At 39.2% G+C, this 27,499-nt stretch overlaps 1 protein-coding gene across 5 annotated transcripts in view; it reads right to left on the bottom strand.

The window, feature by feature from the left end:
* Window positions 1–4,975: 4,975 nt before the first annotated feature.
* Window positions 4,976–27,499, bottom strand: part of IQCH (IQ motif containing H) — a 256,643-nt gene continuing 234,119 nt past the window's right edge. For 3 of the 5 annotated variants that reach the window (XM_049905654.1, XM_049905657.1, XM_049905658.1), the window contains 3 exons: window positions 16,154–16,215; window positions 11,631–11,739; window positions 5,232–5,470 (listed from right to left, as the gene is read on the bottom strand). In XM_049905654.1, coding sequence (XP_049761611.1) covers window positions 5,357–5,470; window positions 11,631–11,739; window positions 16,154–16,215 — 285 coding nt within the window. In that variant the 3' untranslated portion in view covers window positions 5,232–5,356. Of the gene's footprint in view, window positions 5,102–5,231; window positions 5,471–11,630; window positions 11,740–16,153; window positions 16,216–27,499 lie in introns of those variants that run through there. The other 2 variants (XR_007519882.1, XM_049905656.1) reach the window with 2 other exon arrangements.

Genomic DNA, 27,499 nt, shown 5'->3' with positions numbered 1-27,499 from the left:
GTTTGGCTTTTTTCATTCAGCATAGTTGAGATTCATCCACATTGTTCAACGTATCAGTAGTTCATTCCTCTTCCTTGTTGAGAATATTCCATTGTAAGGATATCCCACAACCTGTTTATTCATTTACCTGTTGATGGACATTTGTACTGTTTCCACTTTGGGGCTATTAAAAATAAAGTTGCTATGAACATACATATAAAACCTTTCTATGAATAAATGCTTTCTTCTTTCCTGGGTAAATGCCTAGGAGCGCAACAGCTGGATCATTCGGTAGATGTAGTAACACACGATTTTTTTTCATGGCTGTATGTTGTTGTTGTTGTTAGCTGCCATTGAGTTGGTCCCCAACAGGATAGGACCGTTGTGATTCATAGGGTTTTCACTGACTGATTTTTTGGAAATAGATTGTCAGGCCTTTCTTCCTAGTCTGTCGTAGTCTGGAACCTCCGCTGACAGCTGTTCCGAATCAGAGCAATGTGTGGTCTCCATTGACAGATGGGTGGTGGCTGTACCCACGGTGCATTGAGTGGAAAGGCAGGAATTCTACTACTGAACTACCACCGCCCCCATACCAAAAACAAACAGCAAAAAAACCCAAAACCTTGGCTGGCAGGTAGATTCTGATTCATATAGAGGTCCTTTATATGCCTAGTCCATAAAGCCTATTGTTGACTATTTAGACTTTTTCTGACTTTTCACTGTTGTTGCAAATGATCTAATTTTTTTGGCTTAGGAATGAGGCTGGAGATGTTTCACTGAAAAAGAATAAACCAAAAAAAAAAAAAAAAGAATGGAGAAACGGAACCTGGAAATAAAGTGTGTGTTCCAAGATAATTTTTAGTTTCTCAGTGATTGCAAAGTAAGTATTGTGTGTCCTTTGCTGGGAAGCAAAACAGCATGAATCTTTAAATGAACCAGAATTGCAATTTGAATTTTTCTTATCTTGCAATCAATGGAGGGTCTTCTGTTTTGTTGTCAAATTTATGGGACCATGATTTCATCATAACATTCATTATCGGGCAACTACAATAAACTTAGGTGTGGCCTTTTGTTTCCCGGAGCTATCATTAGCCATCTGGTATACTTTATAACAGTTTGTTACATAAAAAATTCTTAAAATGTAGCATTTTACTCCTTTCTCTCTCTCTGAAATATATATATATATATGACAATTGTGGAAGTAGAACACAATGGTAAAGAAATGCTTGGGAAAAAAAACAATAAAAAAAATCCAAACAACTCTTTTATGCATAAATGTCGAAGCTATATTTCCTGTGCTATATTTAGGGTCTTCTTATAACAAAACAAAAGTTGTTTTTACCCACAGATTTTTAAACAGCAGGGACGTGCTTATTATTTACTGTTTTGGTGTCTTTCCCTCATTTACATAAATGCCCCAGAAACCAGCAGTTTAAAACTAATAAAAGCCACAGCCCTCCATCAGGTACCATAAAGTTTCACAACCATGAGTTAGACTGTTAGAGTGAAAAATAAACCTACACATGCGGTTATGGAGCTTTTTTTTTAGGACTTCCATTTGAAGTAGGATGTAATAATACTACTTAAACACTTAGGTAGAACATTTCATCTTTGAAACCCTCTCCCAACATTGGCCAATTAATCCCTACTGCTTCCCTGAGGAGCAGGTATTACTATCTGCCATTTTTCTAGTTAGGAAATGGAGGAGGAAGGTATGACCAGACCTGAGAGTGGGAGGGCTGGAGGCAAGTTTCTGCCCCTTATTCCTTTGGCTTTTTGGGATGTAACTCCTAATGGAATGCATTGGTTTTCTGTTCCACAATGACAAAATCATCAATGAAACAAAGTGGTAAATAGTACCTCCGTGAGCCTCAGGATCTCAGATACAGTCCTTACCCCTTTTCTCCCCTTCCCCACCCCTGCCCCAAACCTTCTGGAAGGAATGAGGTACAGAAAAGATCCTGAAAAGCCACAACGCATTTCATCTGCATTTGCAATGAATTGGATCAAACTTCTTCTAAAGGGAAAAGGTTGGTCAGATACTTCTTCACCTCACCACCATCCTCATCATTGTCTCGGCAACTTAATTTACAGTTTTCTAAATAAGATTTACTGTGATTAGTACATTCAAAGAATTGAACAAATCTGTGGTGCACATTAAAGCCAGAGGAACAGTAAAATAAAACTAATGAACATGTACATTTTTAGAAATATAATTAATGTATGCTTGAGAAATTCTGAAAGATAAACATTTAAATGTTAAAATACTTCTTACCTTCCCCACAGGGACAGTGTTGGGAATTAATGAGATAACAAATGTAAAGAGCTTTGAGCTCTTTAGGAGAAAGGTGCCAGATGAATACAAATGATTATTCGTTGTTAAAGCTATTGGATGGTTACTAATCTATTACTTGTGATACAATACATATTTTTATACTTGAAAATTAGGATGTCTGTAATTCTTAGGACTGCGTAATTGAAATAATGCTCCCCCAGCTCCTCCCAGGTTTTTCTACATCTTGTGAGAAGCCCTTTCCTAACCCTTCCACAGTCTGTTGACCTCACGCCCATCTCTCGAACAAGACTGTGGAGCGTGACCTCCCAACTTCCACACTCTCCTGGGCCTTCCCATCAGTCCTCCACTAGAGTCTTACAGATCCATCACCATGGGAGAATTTCCCAACACCCCTTTCTCTTCTCCTGCTTTCTTTGACCACGTAATTACAATGCCGTATAAGGTCGCCAATGGTACATGTTTATCAGCAGGAAGCGTATGTAATTTAAACTGTCCCTCCATACTTGAAATAACACAGTAGTTATTAAAAAAAAAAAAAGTGAAAATCCCTTGTATGACCTAGGGCAAGTGGAACTGAACCTTTGTATTTTACACAACATGTCAGAATTTGTGAAAAAAAAAAAAGTGCAAATCCCAGATTTCTTTTCATTTAGTTCTGAGATATGGGGTAAGATACCCTCAGTAAATCCCAGCTTTCTCACATGTAAAATGAAAACAGTAGTAGCTACATCTACCCATGTGGAGTTGTTGGGAAGATGAAGTGTGTACATAGAGCTTTCTAGCAGAGGCTGTATCTAGCCCATGGAAGTGATCACTAAAGGCTAAATATAAGTAGATAGTTTGGTGGGTAGGTAAGCAGGTAGACAGCATGGGTTATCAGTGGAGCTACATTTAATGTTATCATCTAGGTGGGTTCTTCAAAATCAGTGTGAAATGGGTAACATGTAAGGCGAGATCATACCCGACAGTGTGCTCCTAAACTGTTAGTACAATTTGCTCCTCCAACCATTGCAAGCATTCTGTATTATGAACAGGTCATTTCTCATACAAAGACAGCTCTACTATTAACTGGAGTTTCTTTTTAAAACTTATTGAAAAAATGGCACAGCATTTTCAAAGAATCCTCTTACCATTTAGCATGGTTAGAAGCTCAGTAGTTTATCTCAACTAATTTATGTTTGGGATACTTTAGATATTGTACACATATAAATGATATTTTTCAAGCTTACCTTAAGTCACCAGTAGCAGAGTATCTTTGTAACGTGTATGTGCTAAAAGGTAATGGGCTATACGTCTTTTCAAATGTTCTGAAATTCAAACATTTCACTAATTTGGTCTGGTCTCTGGCTTCCTCCACAGAATTACTTGCAGTGATGGTTTTATTATACCAACTTTTCTATCATTTTGACCCTGTTGCTTTTTAGTAGAGAACCCTACTCCCAATCACTTCCTGGTAAGACCTGAGTCTGAATGTAAGGCCTGAGTTTGGAACCTGGCACTCTGTGGTGTAAGCTAATGATAGGTGCCAAGAAGGAAAGCAGCGTTGTTCGGTGGGTAAGAAAAGGGACAGGAAAGGGCACTGTGTTTCCTACAGCCAGCAGCTCGAGGCTCAGGCGTGCTAATTAAAATGCACATAGAAACCTTCCGGATAGATTTAACAGTTTTGGGCCGTTAAGATGGGCTTCTCTCCATGTGAATGAACCAACCGCTGTGCTGAACAAAACAGAGACAGTTTTCTTTTAAAGTCCAGAGCAGATGAGAGCCATAAGGAGACAGAGGGTTTCATTTACTCTCAGGACACGGTCGTGCCAGTGAACTAATGAGTCTCTTGGACCTTATGTTGCTCTGGCTTCAGTCGAGGTGCGACTCTGACGGGTGTGTAGCGCTTCCTATCCGTCAGGTGTCTGGACAACGGGCCCTCATGCCTATTGGAGCGATCTGGCAAGAAAAAGGGGTCATGGTTGTACCTAGCACAGGCAGGAAACCTGGCTAATTAATGTATTTCCAATGATAGCGCAACAAAAGCTGACACACAGAAAATGTTGACTTAATTTTATTGCAGAAACCCTTTGCCTGTGGAAGTGATTGACATTCCATAGGTGAAGAACGCCCTCCTCTCTCCATCACACAAATGTTTTTTTAGAAGTATAAAGACCCCGTTCCTTACAACAACTTCGTGACTTTGCTGTTGTGACTTGCATATTTCACCTTTCTGTAAAGCTGGCTGCTGTGGAAATATTTTTGGACAAGTACTGAAGCAAAAACTGAGAGTTATTGTGGGCACTGCATAATTTTAACAAGTTTGTCTTTAAAAGGTACTGCTGAATGAAGCTTGTAAAAAATCTTACTGCCGTATTCCACGGAGAACTAAAAAAAAAAAAAACTAGAGAATACAAATGTTTATCCAAGCTAGAGGGCTCCCGTTAGGCTGTATCTTAAACTAAGAGCAGATGCTGCCACCTAGATACGTTCTGAGGTTTTGGTTAACTAGACGTTGGCTACTCTCTTTTTTGAAAAATAGCAACAGCAAACAATAGTGGTTTGGTACGCCAAAAATACAATGGATGGTAAAGGATTACTTTAAAACTTCACATAAACATTAATTTTGTTGGAAAAAATACATTTGTGTTTTGCCAAAAGCAAAAATTAAGCCTTTATCCAATTTTTGTTTTTAATGCAGAAGATAAGTGGCTATGAGAAACAGAAAACTTTGTAAAACATAAAAAAGTTGCAAAATCCTGAAGCTTATAAAGATGTAGATGCAGAAGTGATATCAGCAAGTAAGAACGGTAGCTTTCTTCTTTTATTAGTTTTTTGGTTTTTTTCCTGGGTGAGGGAAGAGAAAAGGATTCTTCAACACTCTCAAGTGACTGCACGAATAGGATTTGGTTTAATAAGTAAAACAAGATCACTTAATAAATAATTTTAAAAAATTATTACATTATAATCTCACCAAGTTCTGATTTATCTCCTGGCAGACAAAGCAAACTAACTTACCGCTTTTTATTCCCAACAGCAAAAAAGATTGTTGCTTTTTTTTTGCTCCAGACTAGGATCCAAAATTGATAACGTACCCCGGGATCACTTATCAGGCTCAGGGAGGGTTTTATTATCTTTAGACTGCTGCTCTTCTTCAAATCGTATTTTGTTTTCCTCTGTTACTCCCAGAATGGTTTCAACATCTCCAATCGTGGTCTGCAAATGGACAATAAAATTAATATTTGTTACTTAGAATCTCTTACAACATTCCCCACCCTCCAAGCATTTGTCCCCTTTTGGAATTAAGTGTGGCACAGTGGTTAAGAGCTACCTACAGCTGCTAACCAAAAAGCTGGCAGTTCGAATCTACTGGCTGCTCCTTGGAAACTCTATGGGGCAGTTATACTCTGTCCTATAGGGTCACTATGAGTCGGAATCGACTCCACGGCAATGGGTTTTGGTTTTAGACCAATTCTAGCAGTCCCTGGGTGGTGCAAATAGGTAAGCACTGGACCACTAGCTGAAAGGTTGGCAGTTCAAACCCACCCACAGGCACCTAGGAAGACAGGCCCGGCCATCTGCTTCCAAAAGATCACAGCCTTGAAATCTTACAGAGCAGTTCCACTCAAAGTATATTCTTCCAACTGGTGCCAGTCTACAAATTGTTGGTTACCAGCTTTGTGAAACAAGTAAAAAGATTGAGAGTAAGAGTTTGGAAAATTTTATAGCCATTTTTATGCCTGTTGAATCTAATAATGAAAAAATTGGGCTTTTATTTTGAACGACTTTGATTTCTTCATTTCATTTTTCTATTAATTCATTTTTGTTGTATTTACAAAAATATAGATCCATGATAGACTGGAAAAAAAACAAAACAAGCTGGTCCTTCACTACAGGTAATTTGAGAAGCACTACAGGTAATCTGAGAAGTGATTTAAAATGAGGGTTGATGGAAGTGCTTATTTCCATTGGTTTGTGGAAAGAAAAATGGTAACTTTCTATTTTATTTTATATATATTTTTATTGAGGTATAATTCACATACCATAAAATTCACCCTTATAAAATGCACAACTCGGTGGGTTTTAGTATACTCACAAGCAACCATCACCACCATCTAATTCCAGAACATTTCCATCACCGCAAAACGAAACAACACACCCATTAGCAGTCATTCCCCATTCGCTCCTCCCACCAGCCCTTGGCAACCACTAGTCTACTTTCTGTCTCTATGGACTTGTCTATTCTGGACATTCCATGTAAATGGAATCATAAAGTATGTAGTCTTTTGTTCCTCATTTATTTAATTTAGTATAATGCTTTCAAGGCTCATCCTGTTGCAGCATGTGTCAGAACTTCATTCCAAATATGGATAGACCATATTTGGTTATCCATTCATCAGCTGATGGGCATTTGTGTTATTTACCACTTTTTAGCTATTCTGAATAATGCTTCTGTGAACATACATGTATAAGTTTTTGTATACACTTATGTTTTCATTCTGGGCGTGGAGTTGCTAAGTCATATATCGAGTCTATGTTTAACTTTTTGAGAAGCTGCCAACCTTTTACACAGCAGCTACACCATTTTATATTCTCACTAGTAATAACGGGCATTCCAGTTTCTCCTCCACATCCTTGTCAACACTTATTATTGTCTATCTTTTTGATTGTAGACATTTTAGTGGGTGTTAAGTAGTATATCAGGAGCCCTGATGGCACAATGGTTAAGCACTTGGCTGCTAACCAAAAGGTCAGTGGTTTGAACCCACCAGCTGCTCCATGGGAGAAAAGACATGGCAATTTGCTCCTGTGAAGATTTCAACCTAGGAAACCTATGAGGCAGTTCTACTCTGTCCTATTGTGTCACTATGAGTTGGAATCTACTCAACAGCACACGATAACAAGTGGTATTTCACTGTGGTTGATTAACGATGTGGGGTGTTTCTTTGCTTACTGGCCATTTATATATCTTTTTTGAAGAAATGTCTTTTCAAATCTTTTACTCATTTTTTAATTGGGCTCTTTGTCTTTTTATAGTTGAGTTGTAAGAATACTTTATATATTCTGGAAACTATATCCTTTTCAGATATATGATTTGCAAATATTTTCCCCTATTCTGTGGTCTTTTCACTTTCTTGATAGTGTCTTTTGATGCACAAATTTTTAATTTTGATGCTATCCAATTTTTCTATATATTTTTTGGTTGCTTGTGCTTTATCTAAGAAACCACTGCCTAGTCCAAGGTCATGAAGATTTATATCTATGATTTCTTTTAAGAGTTTCATAGTTTTAGTTCTTACATTTAGGTCTTTGATCCATTTTAAGTTAATTTGTGTGTGCATGTGAGGTAGGGCTCCAACTTCATTCTTTTACAAGTGGATATTCAGTTGTCCTAGCACCATTTGTTAAAATGGCTGTTTTTTCCTCACTGAATGGTCATCCTTGTGAAAAATCAATTGAGCATCAATTATGGGCTTATTTCTAGACTTTCAATTCTATTCCATTGATCTCTATGTCTATTTTATGCCAGGATCACATAGGCTTGGTTACTACAGCTTTGTAGTAAGTTTTGAAATCAAGAAATGTGAGTCCTCTTTGTTCTTCCTTTTCAAAATTATTTTGGCTTTTTTGGGCCCCTTGCAATTTCATATGAATTTGGGAATTGGCTTTTAAATTTCTGTAAATAAGGCCTTTGGGATTTTGATAGGTATTGCTTTGAATGTGTAGATCACTTTGGGTATTATTGCCATCTTAACGATATTAAGTCTTCCAATCCATGAACACAGGGTGTCTTCCACTTATTTAGGTCTTTTGAAATTTCTTTTAACAATGTTCTATAGTTTTCAGTGTACAAGCTTTGTACCTCTTTTGTTAAATTCATTCCTAACCATTTTACTCTTTTGGATGCTATTGTAAATGAAATTGTTTTCTTCATTTCATTTTTGGCTTGTTCATTGTTAATGTATGGAAATACAATTAATTTTTGTATACTGATCTTGGGACCTGCAACCTTGTTGAACTTGTTTTTTAGCTTTAATATATTTTTCATGGATTCTTTAGGATTTTCTATACACAAGATCATATCATCTACTAATAGAGATGGTTCTACCTCCTTTCTAATCTAGATGCCTTTTATTTCCTTATCTTGCCTAATTGCCCTGGCTAGAACCCCCAGTACAGTGTTGCAGAGACGTGGCTAGAACAGATGTACTCGTCTTGAACCTGATCTTAGGGGGAAAGCTTTCAATCTTGTACCACTAAGTATGGTGTTAGCTGTGGAGTTTTTATAGGTGCCCTTTTTTTGACCAGGTTGAGTAAGTTCCCTTCTATTCTTCGTTTATCGAGTGTTTTTATCATGAAAGGATGTTGGATTTTGCCAGTGTCTTTTCTGTATCACCTTTTCATTTTAAATTCAGCCTTTAATTTGCTGGTAAATTCTCGTTTACAAAAGGAAAATGCCTATTAGAATGCCCTTATGTACCAAGATGAAACTATGACACTTCTCAAGTTATTATTTCTATATTACTGAGATTTACATTTTTAAATTTTATAAACCTTGTAATGAGAATAAAAGTCAAAAAAACAATGATTCATCTAAAAAGCTTAGAAACCATGAGTTTCCTTTTTTTTTTTATCGTGCTTTAAGTGAAAGTTTACAGCTCAAGTTAGTTTCTCATACAAAAATTTATACACACATTGTTATGTGACCCTAGTTACTCCCCTTATGTCAGCACACTCCTCCTTTCTACCCTGGATTTCCCCAGATTTTCCCGTGTCCATTCAACCAACTCCTCTCCCTTTCTGTCTTCTCATCTCACCTCCAGACAGGAGCTGCCAATTTAGTCTCATGTGTCTACTTCCGCTAAGAAGCACACTCTTCATGAGTATCATTTCCACTCTAATCTTTGTCTGAAGAGTTGGCTTAGGAATGGTTTTAATTCTGGGTAAACAGAGAGTCCAGGGGCCATGTGTTCTGGGATTCCTTTGTCTCAGTCAGACCACTAAGTTTGGTCTTTTTACTAGAATTGCCTCCCACTTTTTTCCTGCTCCATCGAGGACTCTCTGTTGTGTTCCCTGTCAGGGCAGTCATTGGTGGTAGCTGGGCACCATCTAGTTCTTCTGGTCTCAGGCTGATGGAGTCTCTGGTTTATATGGTCCTTTTTGTCTCTTGGGCTAATATTTTCGTGTGTCTTTGGTGCTTTTTATTCTCATTTGGTCCAGATGGGTTGGGACCAATTGATGCATCTTAGATGGCCATTTGCTAGTTTTTAAGACCCCAGATGCCACTCACCAAAGTGGGATGCAAAACATTTTCTTAATAAACTTTGTTACGCCAATTGACCTAGATGTCCCCTGAAACCATGTTCCCCAGAACCCGTCCCCTGCTACTCTGTCCCTTGAAGTGTTTGGCTGTATTCAGGAAACTTCTTAGCTTTTGGTTTAGTCCAGTTGTGCTGACTTCCCCTGAATCGGTGTTGTCCTTCCCTTTACCTAAGATAATTCTTGTGTACTATCTAGTTAGTGAATACCCCCTCCCTCCCTCCCTACTCTTGTAACCATCAAAGAATGTTTTCTTCTGTGTTTAAACCTTTTCTTGAGTCCTTATAATCATGGCCTCATACAGTATTTATCCTTTTGTGACTGACTAATTTCACTCAGCATAATGCCTTCCAGATTCATCCATGTTGTAAGGTGTTTCACAGATTCATCATTGTTCTTTATCATTGCATGGTATTCCATCATGTGAATATGCCATAATTTGTTTATCCATTTGCCTGTAGATGGGCACCTAGGTTGTTTCCATCTTTTTGCTGTTGTGAACAGTGCTGCAATGAACATGTGCACGTATCTATTCATGTGATGGATCTTATTTCTTTAAGATATATTCCAAGGAGTGGGATTGCTGTTGTATGATACTTCTACTTCTAGTTTTTTAAGGAAGTGCCAAATCAATTTCCAAAGTGGAGAAACCATGAGTTATTAAAAACTACCTGAGAACATCTGGCTTTTGATGATTTTGAAAGTCAGAGAAAGGGCAGAGAAACAGTCTTTATTTTGTTAAGGGAGATTTGTTCTGCCAACCTCAAGACCTAGCTCAGAGTCTACTTAGTCTTCATGGATATTGGGATAAACCATCTGATTCTGAATTTTAACTGTGCTTAGATACTGATGACATGGAGAGAAGCTCAGAATTTTGCACATGGCAGTAATGGATTAAATAATGCTAGCTGGTAGGGTCTTAGAATACAAATGATTAACGGAGGTCTGTCAGGACCAGTGGAAGCTGATGCTACACTGGGTCTATTTTTTTTTTTTTTAATTCCTCAGTCATGTTGTAATAAAAGCAATGGTCATTCTTCCAGGTCATAAAAATCACTTTAAAGAGTAAAGCATTATGATTGTCACTATTGTTATTAAAGGGATCAGGCCCTGACTCAAGAAAAAAAACTCAAAAATTATATTTTTATCCAGTTTTTGTTGGGCTTTTTCATTTAAGAGAAAAGTCATATGTGGTTTCAGGTTGAGTCCTCTGAGTTACTTGACCCATTCAAATGTGATGAATGTCTAGGCTGGGAATCAGACGCAGACCATGGTGATCAATAACAAGTGTTCATCTCTGTTCAGCTGTTGTTTCAAAAACTCTGGTACAGACCTTGCTTCTCTTCTTTAGAGGTCAGAGACTTCTAGTCTCCAACTACAAAACATACAACTGGATTTCAGTGGCCAACATCTCTAAAGCTTCAAAACACCAAAAAACCAGTTGCCATCGAGTCAATTCCAACTTATGGTGACCCTTTAGGACAGAGTAGAACTGCCCCACAGGGTTTTCACGGAGCAGCTGGTGGATTCGAACTGCCAACCTTTTGGTTAGCAGGAGAGCTCTTAACCACTGCACCACCAGGGCTCCAAAAGTTTAGCAATAAAAAAACATCTGCTCTGGGGTTTTCTCCTACTTCTCCCTCCCAAATATTGTCCTTCTTGGGTCTCAGAAGCTCGGACTACCCAGCAAACATTGTATATCTGAAATATAGTAGGTTACATTCACAATTTTTGGTTGTGACAGTCTCTATTTTGGGTCCATTGTGGTGTTTTCTTCTTTCTGCAACATCAGAAAGCTCTGTTGTCTTCTGAGCTTGGGTTTGGAAATGGCAGCAAGTTAAAACAAGTCTACTTTATTTCAAAGAAGAAGTTTCAAACGATTAAATTTAACTAACGGGTTCAGTGGGAACCTTACAATATTGACCCTGCACATTGTAAAATATGTTCTGCTTACAATAAAAAAAAGATGGTTTAGCACTTGTTTACAATACAGCATGAGGTATTTTCAGCCCTTGTATAGAAATTAACCAGGATCGTTAGTTAATTAACACCTCACCTTAAAATTGGTCTCGCCTTGCATATTAGGTGATGATATTTCTTGATGGATGATGAAGAGATTGCGAGCAAAGGTCATGAGGACCCCCTGGAGATCCTCCCCGATTGTTCTGTTAATGATATCCAAACAAATGAGTTTACCAACATTCCCCTCACATGCTTAAAAACAATCACCCTCTCATTTGTGCCTGTCTGGTGATGGAATTTAATGAGTATTTTCAGTCTCACAAGGTGGCAATCTTCAGGGAGATATGAAAGATGAGGCTCCATTTTAACTTGTCAACAAAAAGGATTTGTGTAATAAATATTTTTTATTAATCAACTTAGCAGAATATAGCAATAGGTTCAGTCATTCCCAGCAAAAGGCAACCACTGAGCTAGGACAGTAGTATTAGCTCATTTTAAAAATTGTTTAGTTTAGGAGAATTGTTGCTAAGTGTAATTCATGCCTAGTAATTTTCTTGTTTACAGAGACATCTGCACCTCTGTATTCTGGAGGTTTGCCTGTGGTTTATTTTCGATTTCATGTGTACAAATGACTCCTGATGTTTGTACAAATGACTCCTGTTCCCCCGTGTTCAGAAGAGAATGGACCCCATTTATGAACACCTGAACACCCCCTTCAAGATTTCAGAGACAATTTCCAAACCATCCTGTAGAATTATACTGTGTTTGGTGGACATTCCTTAATAGCAAGATTGCTGTACGTTTTAACACGGTAACAAGACTCCAGGGTATTTTTTTCTAGCTATTTTTGAACTTTCTTTTAGCAGAAGGATTAAAAAAAAATAATAATAAATAAAATGACTGACCTTGAGGCAACTGATTAAACTTTGACATTATTTCTTTCCCATTGTTACCTGTGAAAAAGTCACCTTAGCTGCTAAGGCTTTGACCCTTTTGGGATGGCTGCCTTTCAGTCTGATAGGCTTTCCCTTGGATGGGGGGTGATGGGGTGGGAGAAGCGGGGGAGTGGGGAGTAGGGTAGGGGAGTAGAAAGCTTCCTAGACTCCAACACAGGAGACCAGAGCTGTCTGTCCTGACACTGACTAACTGTATGACTTTGGGGAAGTTACTTAAGCTCTCTGAGTCTTCATTTCTGAAATTAAGAAATTCAACTCGATCAGGGCTTCTGAACTTTTTTTTTTTTTAATTCTTATTGTGCTTTAAGTGGAAGTTTACAAATCAAGTCGGACTCTCATACAAAAATTTATAAACATCTTGCTATATACTCCTAATCGCTCTCCCCCTAATGAGACAGCACACTCCTTCCCTCCTCTATTTGTTTTCTTGTCCATTTGGCCAGCTTCTGACCCTCTCTACCCTCTCATCTCCCCTCCAGACAGGAGACACCAACATAGTCTCATGTGTCCACATTCTTCGCCAGTATCATTGTCTATTCCATAGTTTGGTCCTATCCCTGTCTGAAGAGTTAGCTTTAGGAATGGTTCCTGTCTTGGGCTAAGAGAAGGTCTGGGGACCACGACCTCTGGGGTCATGCTAGTCTCAGTCACAGCTTCTGAACTTTTTGACTTGCATCCCCAAAATTCAAGGACTTCTCACTTCTACCCCTTATAGCTGCTGATCATTAATTAGATCTCTTCTTTTAAAAAAATAAATAATGGCCAAGGGCAATTTCAGAGTCAGTAATCCTTTTAAGTGATTTGTATTTTATTGCCATAGGGTCAGTATGTATTAGACCCTGGGAGCTTCTTAAAATTGCTGATTCCTGGGTTCCTCCTCAGATCAGCAAAATCAGAATCTTTGGTCTAGGGGTCTAGGAATGTGTAGTTTCACCAAGCTCCCCAGGTGACTCTTAGGTACACTAAGGATTGAGACCCGTACTCACAAGATACTATATTGTAAGATATATATATATATACACACATACACACTTCCTGTTAATACATTCATTTCTAGAATTTCCTTCATTTTCCCTTCCTTGAACTTTCTCCTCAAATTCCACTATTCGGGGAAATATCCCTGAATAAGTAGAGTCAGTCTGAAGTTATCCCTGCTAAGCCAAACCACAACATTCTCTTGAAGCCCTAAAGAGATGATCCACTCTGACTGTTCTTCACTCGACCTGACACAAATGCAATAAAGCCAAACAAAGTCGGTGTGGATACTGTCCCCTCAGAACACTGTGTCAGAGCCAAAACGGGGCCTGAGGAGTGGGCTACAGACCATGCCTTTTGGGAGGATGTGTTGCCAAGTCCCCAGAGCACTTTTCTGAGCATGTCAGAATGACAACCTGTTCTTTCTGGTAGAGATTTTATCTCATGAAAAACCTCCCATTAAAACTCTAGAGAAAATTAAGCAACACAAAGAATGAAAGTTTATATATTTGCTCAGCTTTTCTTTTTCAGCATGAGCTTTAGAGAAGAGAGACTGTCTCCTGGCCATTGCCTATTAACTGAACTCTTCCCAACCTCCCAGGTTCATGCCTCTGTGTAATTCCTGACACACTAGCTACCATTCCACCTTTTCATCTCACACTCAAGAAGGCACAGCCAGATGCAGGGATAATCTTGAGTCTAATCTAATATGCAGAAAAAGTAAATTAGCAATGACACAGCTCACAATAGTCTGAGAAGCTCTGTTTTACATAATAGAGTTCCCTACACAACATGGCCACTCAGTATAGACTTGGTGGTGTGGTGAAAGGAGCACTGGACTCAGGATCAGGAGAGAGATAACCCACTGTTTGACCCAGGCAAATCACATCCCCTCTCTGGGCTTCAGTTTCCTTATCTATGATAGGGATAGATTCATCCCCTAGGGCCTTCCCTTCTTGAACATTCTCTGGATCTATGACTGCAGTAAGGGGTGAGAATAAGATGGGACATAAACCAGTAGACAAGGCTCTAGAGTCAGGAGGCCCACGTCAACCTTGCCTTCTCTGTAGGCTGTGTGAGTAGCAATAAACATTTAGAAACTACACCAATAGGACTAGTTTTACAACTGATGCTAGCATGCAGGTCAAGGCACCCTTGTTTGAAATCTCAGGTGCAGGTGTAGGGACAGCTGGGGAGTTCCTCCTGGTTACCATTCTAATTATTCATTCTGTAGGCTTTGGCATCAAACCAACCTTGCTGTTAGGTCGGTTCGATGAAATGTTCATGAAACAGTCTCTTCTATCCCTCTTATGACAGTTCTCCACTTGCCTGGTTGCTCTGTGCCCGATAACCATCCTCCTGTAGCCCACGCCTCAGAATTCTGCCTCTGCCCTGTTAGCGTCCCCCCCTCTCATTCTCTCAATTCTGGGACACATGTCCTGCTCCTGAGTATCAGCCACCGACGGGCTCTGTTACTTACTGTCTTCATGCCATGCCCCTACAGGCCTGGATCTTTAAAAGTGGTCTCCTCTTTGAGCTTCTGTGGTTGTGTTCCTAGCCCTCAGGACATCCTATTACTGATGCTGAGAGCTGGTAGTTTCCCAGGGTAGACCTCTAGGCATCTGAGCCCCTAGATCTTGTATTTGGCCTTTCTGGCTGCACCTTTCCCATTCCATGAAGGGAGCTCATGACTCCTGAACACATCCATGTGCAGGAGGGGTTCTCTGGTTCCAGTCCTGGCCCAACTAGTCCTTTGCCTTTCATGCCAGCCTGTGCCTGATAAGCTAAAGTTCCTATCTCTGTGTTCTGATGTCCTGTTCTTGTCCTTAACTAACCTATCTGTCTGAACTCCTGCGCTTAGTAACCTACTTGGACCTTAAACCTCTTCCTTGCCACTAGCTTGCCAACTTCAAATCCTTGGTTCTCCCAGTCCCAGATCTTTGTGTGTGTGTGTGTCAATGTGAGGCCATGATATCTACATTGCTGTGGGTATTGTAAGGAAGAGAAATATAGACCAGGAATGGTTTCCCAGTAAGTTAGGATGACTTAAATGTACCAAGTAACCATCTTCCAAGATGTCAAATAAAGAGATAATTCAAGGTTGTGGCTCTGAAATTCTGAGGCCTAGATAAGGAAGCAACTATGCTAGCTCAGAATACCCCGGAGACAAACTTGTAGGCAACAGGGGAGTGTAAAGAAGCCCCCTGAATGTTGCCTGCAGGACTCAGCTGAGCATACACATTTCTTCAGAAGACTGCGTCAGAGCCGAAACCTGACCTGAGGAGGAGGCTACAGACCCTGCCATTTGGGAGGACATCTTGCCAAGTCACCAGAACACTTCTGAGCATGTCAGAATGCCAACTGTCCTTCCACAACCAGGACATCTGGGCCAGTTCCCTATCAGTCAGATGTGTTGTTATGGCTTATGTATACACGCTTGAGTGTAACCTGTTGCTAAAACAATGTATTACATCTTACCAGTTAATTTTGGATAATTAATTATATCGTGGACCCACACCTACAGATCTGACATCATTTTATGAAGTACTTATAGATCTAAACAAAACAAAATGTACTTTCAATAAATCATCATGCTGATTAAAATGCACAAGAAACAACATTCTTGTTGGTTGTTCCAGTCTATTCTATTAGCTTGTTACATCTCACAGAAATACTTCATACTCACAACATTCCCAACTTGTCTCTCTTCAGGTGTTCAAAAAATATAAAAACCGTTCCTTGTCTGTCCTGTAAAATTGAATAGGGAGAAAAGAAATAGCATTTTATCCCAGAAACAATAAAGAAAATGTACTATATTAAGACCATCAGAATTCTGGTTTGAATTAAAATCTAGAGCTACCTTTAAATATTGTGAGGGGCACAAGTGGAAAGACTGTCTCCAGAATATGGAACAGATATATTCTGGGACAGTGTTTTTTGAAGTATGATCCTCAGAACACCTGCATCGGAATCAGGTAGAGTGCTTGTTAAAAAGGCATTTTCATGGGCATGATCCAAGCTCAAAATCTTTGTAAAAGAATCTGCCTTTTAGCTTACTTCCCAGATGATTCTTGTTCACATCAAATTTGAAAACCACTGCTTTAGAAGCAATGGGTAAAAACGTATCTGGAAGCAATTTGTTGTGTGGAAAAAACATTTGTACTTCAATGGAAAGCTATGTGTTGTCTCTAGTACACCCTACTGCCTCATCAGGTTCTGATTCTATGGGAGATATTTTGCAACTCCGTAAGTTGTAAGAAGCTGATAACCAGTAACTAGTTGCTTTTGAGTTGATTCCAACTCATGGTGACCCCAAGTGTGTCAGAGTAGAACTGTGCTCTACAGGGTTTTCAATGGCTAATTTTTCAGAAGTAGATCTCCAGGCCTTTTTTCTAAGGTGCTTCTGGGTCAACTTGAACCTCCAATCTTTTGGTTAGCAGCTAAGTACATTAACTGTTTGTACCACCCAGGAACTCCAGGTAACTGTAAAAAAAAACCCGTTACTATGTAGTCAATTCTGACTCTTAGTGACTCCATAGGACAGAGTAGAACCACCCCATAGGGCTCCCAAGGAGTGCCTGGTGGAGTCGAATTGCTGACTTTTTTGGTTTGCAGCTAAGCTCTTAACCACGGCGCCACCAGGCAACTGTAGACAAGCAAATTCTGTCAAGTCTTGCAGAGGTTTGGATGATCTTCCTGCTCTCCATCCCTTGTGGGAAAATCCAGCCTCTACTTGCATATTCATTTCAATATTCTCAACCTATAAAGACGTCTGGTTTTTGGATTCTCTTTTGAATTGGTTATAATCAGGCCTAGTTCCTTCTATTAAATAAAATCTTTATTATGCATTTACTTTTATATCTGTAGGAGAGGCATGACTTTTTTGAAATCTTTTACCGGCTTTCTCAAAATAAATGGGTTAACACTGGAGTCGTCCAGCAGTGGGAATGGCTGGCCTGTGAAGTTGGGAACTCCCCAACACTGGAAGTCTACAAAGAAGACTATGTTTTGGGGATCTGGTAAGAGAAATTACATATCAGAATGATGACTGCCCATCAACTCCCCACTTTGTCAGGAAATGTGAGCGTTAGGAGAGACACTAGACTAGAACAGTGGTTCTCAATGCTGGCTGCACGTTAGAATCAACTGGGAGTTTGAACATCATGTCTGGGCTCTACCTCTAGGAATACTAATTAGCCTGGAGTTGGCCCTGGCAACAGTGCCATATAAAGCCATATTGGAGCCTGAGGCAAAGGGAAAAAAAAAACAATAATACTGGTTCTGTTTTTATTCAAAATTTTGATATTTTTTAAATGAACTTTTTGCATTAATTTTGATTTAAAAAATATTGCATTAAACTACTACTTTTTTTACTACTTATCTGCACTACTGAGTGTTTTGGCACTCCCTTAAGTTTTGTGCCCGAGGTGAGTACCTCTCTTGCCTCACCCTAATTCCAGCTCTGCCTGGTCATTTGCACTTTTTAAAGCTTCTCAGTCAGGTCATTCTAACAGGGAGCTAGGGTTGAGAACCACTAATTAGTTGATCTGTAAGGTCTTATGTATCTCTTGCTGTGCTGTCCAATATGGTAGCCACTAACCACATGGGTCTATTGAGCATTTGAAATATAGGCAGTCCAAATTCAGATATGCTGTAGATTTTAAAGACATAGTACAAAAATCATAAAATTCTCATTAACGATTTTTGTACTGATTACATGTTGAAATAATAATATTTTGGGTTGTTGTTGTTAGGTGCCGTTGAGTCATTTCCAACTCATAGAGACCCTATACACAACAGACTAAACACTTCCCGGTCCTGAGCCATCCTTACATTCATTGTTATGCTTGAGCTCACTGTTGCAGCCACTGTGTCAGTCCACCTTGTTGAGGGTCTTCCTCTTTTCTGCTAACCCTGTACTCTGCCAAGCATGACGTCCTTCTCCAGGGACTGATCCCTCCTGACAACATGTCCAAAGTATGTAAGACACAGTCTCGCCATCCTTGCCTCTAAGGAGTATTCTGGTTGTACTTCTTCTAAGACAGGTTTGTTCATTCTTTTGGCAGTCCATGGTATATTCAATATTCTTCACCAACACAATTCAAAGGCGTCAACTCTTCTTTGGTCTTCCTTATTCATTGTCCAGCTTTCACATGCATATGATGTGATTGAAAATACCATGGCTTGGGTCAGGTGCACCTTAGTCTTCAGGGTGACATCTTTGCTCTTCAACACTTTGAAGAGGTCCTTTGCAGCAGATTTGCCCAATGCAATGCGTCTTTTGATTTCTTGACTGCTGCCTCCATGGCTGTTGATTGTGGATCCAAGTAAAATGAAATCCTTGACAACTTCAATCTTTTCTCTGTTTATCATGATGTTGCTCATTGGCCCAGTTGTGAGGATTTTTGTTTTCTTTATGTTGAGGTGCAATCCATACTGAAGGCTGTGGTCTTGGATCTTCATTAGTAAGTGCTTCAAGTCCTCTTCACTTTTAGCAAGCAAGGTTGTGTCATCTGCATAAGGCAAGTTGTTAATGAGTCTTCCTCCAATCTTGATGCCCCGTTCTTCTTCATACAGTCCAGCTTCTCGTATTATTTGTTCAGCATACAGATTAAATAGGTATGGTGAAAGAATACCCAACTTTAAACCAATCAGTATCCCCTTGTTCTGTCCGAACAGCCGCCTCGTGATCTATGTAAAGGTTCCTCATGAGCACAGTTAAGTGTTCTGGAATTCCCATTCTTCACAGTGTTATCCATAGTTTGTTATGATCCACACAGTCAAATGCCTTTGCATAATCAATAAAACACAGGTAAACATCCTTCTGGTATTCTCTGCTTTCAGCCAGGATCCATCTGACATCAGCAATGATATCCCTGGTTCCATGTCCTCTTCTGAAATCGGCCTGAATTTCTGGCAGTTCCCTGTCGATATACTGCTGCAGCCGTTTTTGAATGATCTTCAGCAGAATTTTGCTTCCGTGTGATATTAATGATATTGTTCTATAATTTCCACATTCAGTTGGATCACCTTTCTTGGGAATAGGCATAAATATGGATCTCTTCCAGTCAGTGGGCCAGGAAGCTGTCTTCCAAATTTCTTGGCATAGACGAGTGAGTACCTCCAGCACTGCATCTGTTTGTTGAAACATCTCAATTGATATTCCACCAATTCCTGGAGGCTTGTTTTTTTTTTGCCAATGCCTTCAGAGCAGCTTGGACTTCTTCCTTCAGTACCATCGGTTCCTGATCATATGCCACCTCCTGAAATGGTTGAACATCGACTAATTCTTTTTGGTATAATGACTCTGTGTATTCCTTCCATCTTCTTTTGATGATTCCTGCATCATTTAATATTTTCCCCATAGAATCCTTCACTATTGCAACTCGAGGCTTGAATTTTTTCTTCAGTTCTTTCAGCTTGAGAAATGCCGAACGTGTTCTTCCCTTTTAGTTTTCCATCTCCAGCTCATTATAATACTTTATTTTGTCTTCTCGAGAGGCCCTTTGAAATCTTCTGTTCAGTTCTTTTACTTCATCAATTCTTCCTTTTGCTTTAGCTGCTCGATGCTCAAGAGCAAGTTTCAGAGTCTCCTCTGACATCCACCTTGCTCTTTTCTTTCTTTCCTGTCTTTTTAGTGACCTCTTGCTTTCTTCATGTATGATGTTCTTGATGTCATTCCACAACTCATCTGGTCTTCGGTCACTAGTGTTCAATGCATCAAATCTATTCTTGAGATGGTCTCTGAATTCAGGTGGGATATATTCAAGGTCATATTTTGGCTTTCGTGGACTTGCTCTGATTTTCTTCAGTTTCAGCTTGAACTTGCATATGAGCAATTGATGGTCTGTTCCACAGTCGGCCCCTGGCCTTGTTCTGACTGATGATATTGAGCTTTTCCATCGTCTCTTTCCACAGATGTAGTCAGTTTGATTTATGTGTGTTCCATCTGGAGAGGTCCATGTGTATAGTTGCCATTTATGTTGGTGAAAGAAGGTATTTGCAATGAAGAAGTCGTTGGTCTTGCAAAAGTCTATCATTTGATCTCTGGCATTGTTTCTATCACCAAGGCCATATTTTCCAACTACTGATCCTTCTTTGTTTCCAACTTTCGCATTCCAATCACCAGTAATTATCAATGCATCTTGATTGCATGTCTGATCAATTTCAGACTGTAGCAGCTGATAAAAATTTTCTATTTCTTCATCTTTGGCCCTAGTGGTTGGTGTGTAAATTTGAATAATAGTCGTATTAACTGGTCTTCCCTGTAGGTGTATGGATATTATCCTATCACTGACAGTGTTGTACTTCAGGATAGTTCTTGATACATTCTTTTTGATGATGAGTGCAACACCACTCCTCTTCGAACTGTCATTCCTAGCATAGTAGACTATATGATTATCCGGTTCAAAATGGCCAATACCAGTCCATTTCAGCTCACTAATGCCTAGGATATCGATGTTTATGCGTTCCATTTCATTTTTGATGATTTCCAATTTTCCTAGATTCATACTTTGTACATTCCAGGTTCTGATTATTAATGGATGTTTGCAGCTGTTTCTTCTCATTTTGAGTCACACCACATCAGCAAATGAAGGTCCCGAAAGCTTTATTCCACCCACGTCATTAAGGTCGACTCTACTTTGAGGGGGCAGCTCTTCCCCAGTCATCTTTTGAGTGCCTTCCAACCTGAGGGGCTCATCTTCCAGCACTATATCAGACAATGTTCTGCTGCTATTCATAAGGTTTTCACTTGCTAATGCTTTTCAGAAGTAGACTACCCGGTCCTTTTTCCTAGTCTGTCTTAGTCTGGAAGCTTAGCTGAAAGCTGTCCTCAATGGGTGACCCTGCTGGTATCTGAATACCGGTGGCATAGCTTCCAGCATCACAGCAACACACAAGCCCCCACAGTACAACAATCTGACAGACATGTGGGGGAATATTTTGGGCATATTGGGTTAAATAAAAATACATCACCAAAATTAATTTATTTCTTTTACTTTTTAAATATGTAGTTCTCAGAAAATTTTAAATTATATACATAGTTCATATTTGTGTCTTGCATTATATTTCTATTGGATACTGTTATTCTAGGACTCTTAATTGTTAACATAAATATAACAAATCACTTCCAGTAAGTGGCTCTTAGTTCACAATTTTATATCTCCCTTTTGGCTAACGTAGCTTTATACTGAGGGAGAGCATTAGCAATCATCTGGTATCTGATCCCCATATACAGAGACCAAGTTCATAGATATTTAATTTTCAGGGAGCTGTAGCATAGGTATTGGCTTTTCCTCTGCCTCTAGGAATAGAATTCTTGTTCGACATCATCTTTTTCCTTCAGTACTTTAAAGCGTTGGTCTATTATCTTCTGGCTTTCATATGTTCTGTTAAAAAGTCAGTTGTCAATATTATTGTTATTCCTTCACAAGTAATGTGTCTTTTCTTTTAGCTACTTTGAAGTTTTCTCTTTGTCTTTAATTTTTAGCAGTTTAACTATGATGTAATGAGCCCTGGTGCCACAATGGTTAAGTGTTTGGCTGCTACCTGAAAGGTTGGTGGTTCAAACCCACCAGTGGCTCTGGAGGAGAAAAGACCTGGTGATCTGCTTTCATAAAGATTACAGCCTAGGAAACCCTATGAGGCAGTTCTACTCTGTCCTATAGGGTTGCTCTTAATTGGAATTGACTTGACAGCACACAACAACAACTATCATGTGGCCAGGCATGATTTTCTTTGTATTTATCTTGCCTGGAATTGTTATGAGTCGGAACCAACTCGACAGCAATGGGTTTGGTTTTTGGTTTGGAGTTTGGAGAGCTTCTTGAATATGTAGTTTGATGTCTTTCATCAGTCTGGGAAAATTCTCAGCCAGCATTTTTTTTTTTTTTTAATATTTTATTGTGTTTTTGGTGAAACTTTACACAGGAAATTAGGTTCTCATTTAACAACTTTTACACATATTGTTGGAAATCCTGGTGGCATAGTGGTTAAGAGCTACAGCTGCTAATCAAAAGGTTGGCAGTTCAAATCTACCAGGTGCTCCTTGGAAACTGTATGAGGCAGTTCTACTCTGCCCTGTAGGGTCACTATGAGTCAGAATCGACTCGACAGCATGGGTTTTTAAAAATTTTTTTTTATTGTTCAGTGACATTGGTTACATTCTTCACAATATATCAGCATTCTCATTATTTCCATCTTGGTTATTCTGTTTCCATTAATTTAGCTTCTCTGTCCTCCCTAGCCTTCTCATTTTTGGTCTAGGGTAAATGTTAACCATTCGGTTTCATCTAGATGATTATTTTGAGAAGCACAGTAGTCACGGGTGATATTATTTATTTTACGGGCCAATCTGTTATTTGTCAGCCAGTACAGCTGCAAGAGTGTTAGACTTTTTTTCTCAATGTCCAATATATCCTTAAGCCCTTTTCTATAAGTCCATTAGTTTCTCCCTCTGTGTGTAAGTCTGAATATTTTCTACTGCTCTTTCTTCTAGCTCACTAATTGTTCTGCTTATCTTCTATTAAATTAATATATTGAATTTTTAATTTTGTTTATGACAATTTTAGTTCTAAAATCTCCATTTCGTCCTTTTTGCTAAATAAATTCTAGGTCTCTGGTAAAATTATTCATCTTTTCCTCTATTTTCTTGAACATGTTAAACATAACTATTTTAAAGTCCCTGTCTGATAACTCCAATACTTGAATTACCTTTGGGTATTTTTCAAGTTTTTTCTTTGTTTTCCATTACTTGACCTTGTCTTTTAGAATGCCTTGTAATTTTGATTGGATGCTGGTTATTGAAGATGAAAAACTGTAGAGGCTTTAGGTGCTGTTATCTTCCTTCAGAGAGGGTTAGGTTTTCTTTTGGCAGGCAGATGGAGTGCTGGCAGCTGATCTTTATCCATCAAATGCTAATTTTAGATTTTGGAACTGGTCTATTTAAGTTTTATCTTACTCCTTTGGTTTGATCATTTCTCCTAGGGAAGGGTCCTTACTCCTAGAGCTTGGTCCTTTTGAAATCTCCACTGAAAGTCTGAGGTTTTTACCAGGGTCTTACATTTGCCTGTTTTAAATATTTTATATAAGTGGAGCCATACAGTATTTATTCTTTTGTGTTTGATTTTTTTCACTCAGCATAATGTTTTCAAGGTTCATTCATGCTGTAACATGTACAAGAATTTAAATTCATTTTATGGTTGAATAATAGCACATTGTATGTATGAATCACATTTTATTTTTCCATTCATCTACTGATGGAAACATGAGCCATTTTTAACTTTTTGCTACTGTGGACAATGCTGAATAAACATTGGTGTACATGCATCTGTTTGAGTCCCTGCTTTCAAGGATCTTGGGCATATACCCAGAAGTGGAATTGTAGAGCCATATGGTAATTCTAACGGGGGGCATTAATGGTTCAGTGGTAAAATTCTCACCTTCCATGAGGGAGACCAGGGTTCAATTCACAGCCAACACACCTCATTCACAACCACCACCTGTCTATCAGTAGAGGCTTGCATGTTGCTATGATGTTGAACAGGCTCCAGCAGAGCTTCCAGACTAAGGCAGACTATGAAGGAAAGCAGTCTACTTCCAAAAATCAGCCAAAATCACAAAGGTCCAATCCCCAACCCATCATGGAAATGGTGCAGGACACGGCATTTTTTCATTTTGTTGTGTATGGGGTTGCCCTGAGTTGGTGCGGCTTCATGGCATGTAACAAGAACACGGTAATTCTGTTAACTTTTGGGGGAACTGCTGAACTGTTTTCCATAGTAGCTGCACCATTTCACATTTCTGCCAGAAATGTATGAGGGTTCCAATTTTTCCACATCCCTTGCTAATACTCATTAATTTCTGTTTTTCTGATATGACAGTCTCTTCATTCAGACTGATATTTCTGTTGTGAGTTGGCTTTCTCGAAATTTTAGTTTACTTCTAATCTATTTAATTTCATTCAGTTACAGATTCTAATAGCTATGTCCACAGTTCTTTTCTAGGTATACTTCTTCGGTTTTTTGTATTTCTTTGTTATCTTGCTTCTATGCCTCTCTTTTTTTTTTTTTTTTTACTTAATTTCGAGAATCTTGAGCCTCTCAGGCTTGAGTCAGATGGTTGTAATATTTGTCTGTTTTCCCTAAGCTATTCTTTCCAAATGAAAAGGTTACTGAAACCACAATCTTTGTTGGATCTTTACTCTGAGATACCTGAGATACCATTTTAAAGGTATTTTATAGCCATACTTTTAAATCTGACCCTGACTATAAGGCTGAGGGAGCCCTGGTGGCACAGTGGTTAAGAATTTGGCTGCTAACCAACAGGTTGGCAGTTCAAATTCACCAGCTGCTCTTTGGAAACCTTATGGGGCAGTTCTACTCTGTCCTATAGGGTCGCTATGAGTCAGAATCAACTCTATGGCACTGGGTTTGGTTTTGGGTTTGCAGGCTGAGTTTTAATTAGCCTTTGTTGTGCAAATCTTTTCTAAAAAAAAATCTTTTTTAAAGTTTCAAACTTTTTCTTTTAAATTTATTTATTGTGCTTTAAGTGAAAGTTTACAAATCAAGTCAGTCTCTCCTACAAAAAGTTATACACACCTTGCTATGTACTAGCTGCTCTCCCCGTAATGAGACAGCACATTCCTCTTCTTCACCCTGTATAGCCCATGTCCATTCAACCAGCTCCTGTCCCCCTCTTCCTTCTCGTCTCACCTCCAGACAGGAGTTGCCCACATAGCTTCATGTGTCTACTTGAGCCAAGAAGCTCACGCCTCACCAGTATCACTATCTATCTTATAGTCCAGTCCAATCCCTGTCTGAAGAGTTGGCTTCAGGAACGGTTCCAATCTTGAGCTAACAAAGGGTCTGGGGACCATGACCTCCAGGGTCCCTCTAGTCTCAGTCAGACCACTAAGCCCGGTTTTTTTTTTTTTTTTTTTTATGAGAATTTGAGGTCTGCATCCCACTGTTCTCTTGCTCCATCAGGGATTCTCTGTTGTTCCCTGTCAGGGCAGTGATCAGTGGTAGCACCATCTAGTTCTTCTGGTCTCAGGCTGATGTAGTCTCTGGTTTATGTGGCCCTTTCTGTCTCTTGGGCTCATCTTTACCATATGTCTTTGGTGTTCTTCATTCTCCTTTGTTCCAGGTGGGTTGAGACCAATTGATGCATCTTACATGGTTGCTTGCTAGCGTTTAAGACCCCAGATGCTTCTCACCAAAGTAAGATGCAGAACGTTTTCTTAATGCATTTTGTTATGCCAACTGACCTAGATGTCCCCTGAAACCATGGTCCCCAAACCCCTGTCCCTGCTACTCTGGCCTTCGAAGCATTCAGTTGTATTGAGGAAACTTCTTTGCTTTTGGTTTAGTCCAGTCGTGTTGACCTCTCCTGTATTGTGTGTTATCTTTCCCTTCACCTACAATAGTTCTAGTTTACTATCTAATTAGTGAATATCCCTCTCCACCCTCGTAACCATCAAAGAATATTTTCTTCTGTTTAAACTTTTTCTCAAGCTCTTGTAGTAGTGGTCTCATATAATATTTGTTCTTTTGCAACTGACTAATTTCACTCAGCATAATGCCTTCCAGATTCTTCCATGTCATGACGTGTTTCACAGATTCATCATTGTTCTTCATCATTGTGTAGTATTCCATTATGTGAATATACCATAATTTATTTATCCATTCATCTGTTGATGGGTATGTTGGTTGCTTCCATCTTTTTGCTATTGTAAACAATGCTGCAATGAACATGGGCGTGCATACATCTGTTCACATAAAGGCTCTTATTTCTCTAGGATATATTCCAAGGAGTGGGATTGCTGGATCATATGGTAGTTCTAAAACCAAAGGAAAAAAAAAAAAAACCTGGTGGTGTAGTGGTTAAGTGCTATGGCTGCTAACCAAAGGGTCGGCAGTTCAAATCCCCCAGGTGCTCCTTGGGAACTCTATGGGGCAGTTCTACTCTGTCCTATAGGGTCGCTATGAGTCGGAATCGACTCGACGGCACTGGGTTTGGTTTTTTGGTTTTGGTATGGTAGTTCTATTTCTAGCTTTTTAAGGAAGCGCCAAATCGATTTCCAAAGTGGTTGTACCATTTTACATTCCCACCAGCAGTGTATAAGTGTTACAGTCTCTCTACAACCTCTTCAACATTTATTATTTTGTGTTTTTTTTGATTAATGCCAGCTTTGTTGTGGTGAGATGGTATCTGAATGTTGAAGTTTCAGACTTTTTGAGGTTTAAAATCAGTTCACCATTTCCAACTCGGCAAGGTCCTAAATATCTGGAATCACTATATTCCCTTTCATTTCTGTTTGTAAATTGGCTAAATCATTTAGAAGCTGATAATTTTCTTATAAGACCTTGCCAAATGCAGCTAACAATGACCAATATGCATATTAACATTATATTCTCCAACTGTTTATTTTAGAGCTACAGGTATATTAGGACATTATTTGCCTTCCAAGCTATCACAGGTGGCATTTTTACAACATTTCATTACTGCATAAAATGGATTGTCAGCCCTCTAATCTCCATTAACTGTTTCCTTGCCACCCATTGGCTGAACACTAAGCCAATACCAAAATGTTACGCTTCTGGTTTGGCAGCACCTTTCTCCTGATGCTAATTTCTGAATCACTTAGGTGGGCTAGGTTATGTTGCATTAATTTTTTAAAAAAATTCCTAGTTGCTTATAACAACCAGAGTGTAGTTCCTCCTCATGCTCCATTTCCAATGAAATTTGGCCTCAGCTCACTGTTGGTACATTCAAGGACCCAGGCTGAAGGAGGTCCCACCTCAGTGTGCTTCCCTGATTGCTAAGGCAGGAAAGGAAATGTATATGGCAACTCATGCAGTGGCTCTTAAGTGTTTCTGTGTAGAAAGGACATATATTACTTCTGTTCGTATTTCACTGACCCAAACAAGTTACACGGCATGCCCAACTTCAGGGGGAAGGTGGAGGAAATGTAATTCTTTTAAGTACATGGAAGGAGGAGAATCAGAATATCTGTGAACGACCCAAATGA

Source organism: Elephas maximus, chromosome 13 (assembly GCF_024166365.1).
Source record: "Elephas maximus indicus isolate mEleMax1 chromosome 13, mEleMax1 primary haplotype, whole genome shotgun sequence".
Classification (NCBI taxonomy): Eukaryota; Metazoa; Chordata; class Mammalia; order Proboscidea; family Elephantidae; genus Elephas; species Elephas maximus.
Note: the sequence above shows the minus strand (reverse complement) of the source record. Positions and strands in the feature narration are given on the sequence as shown.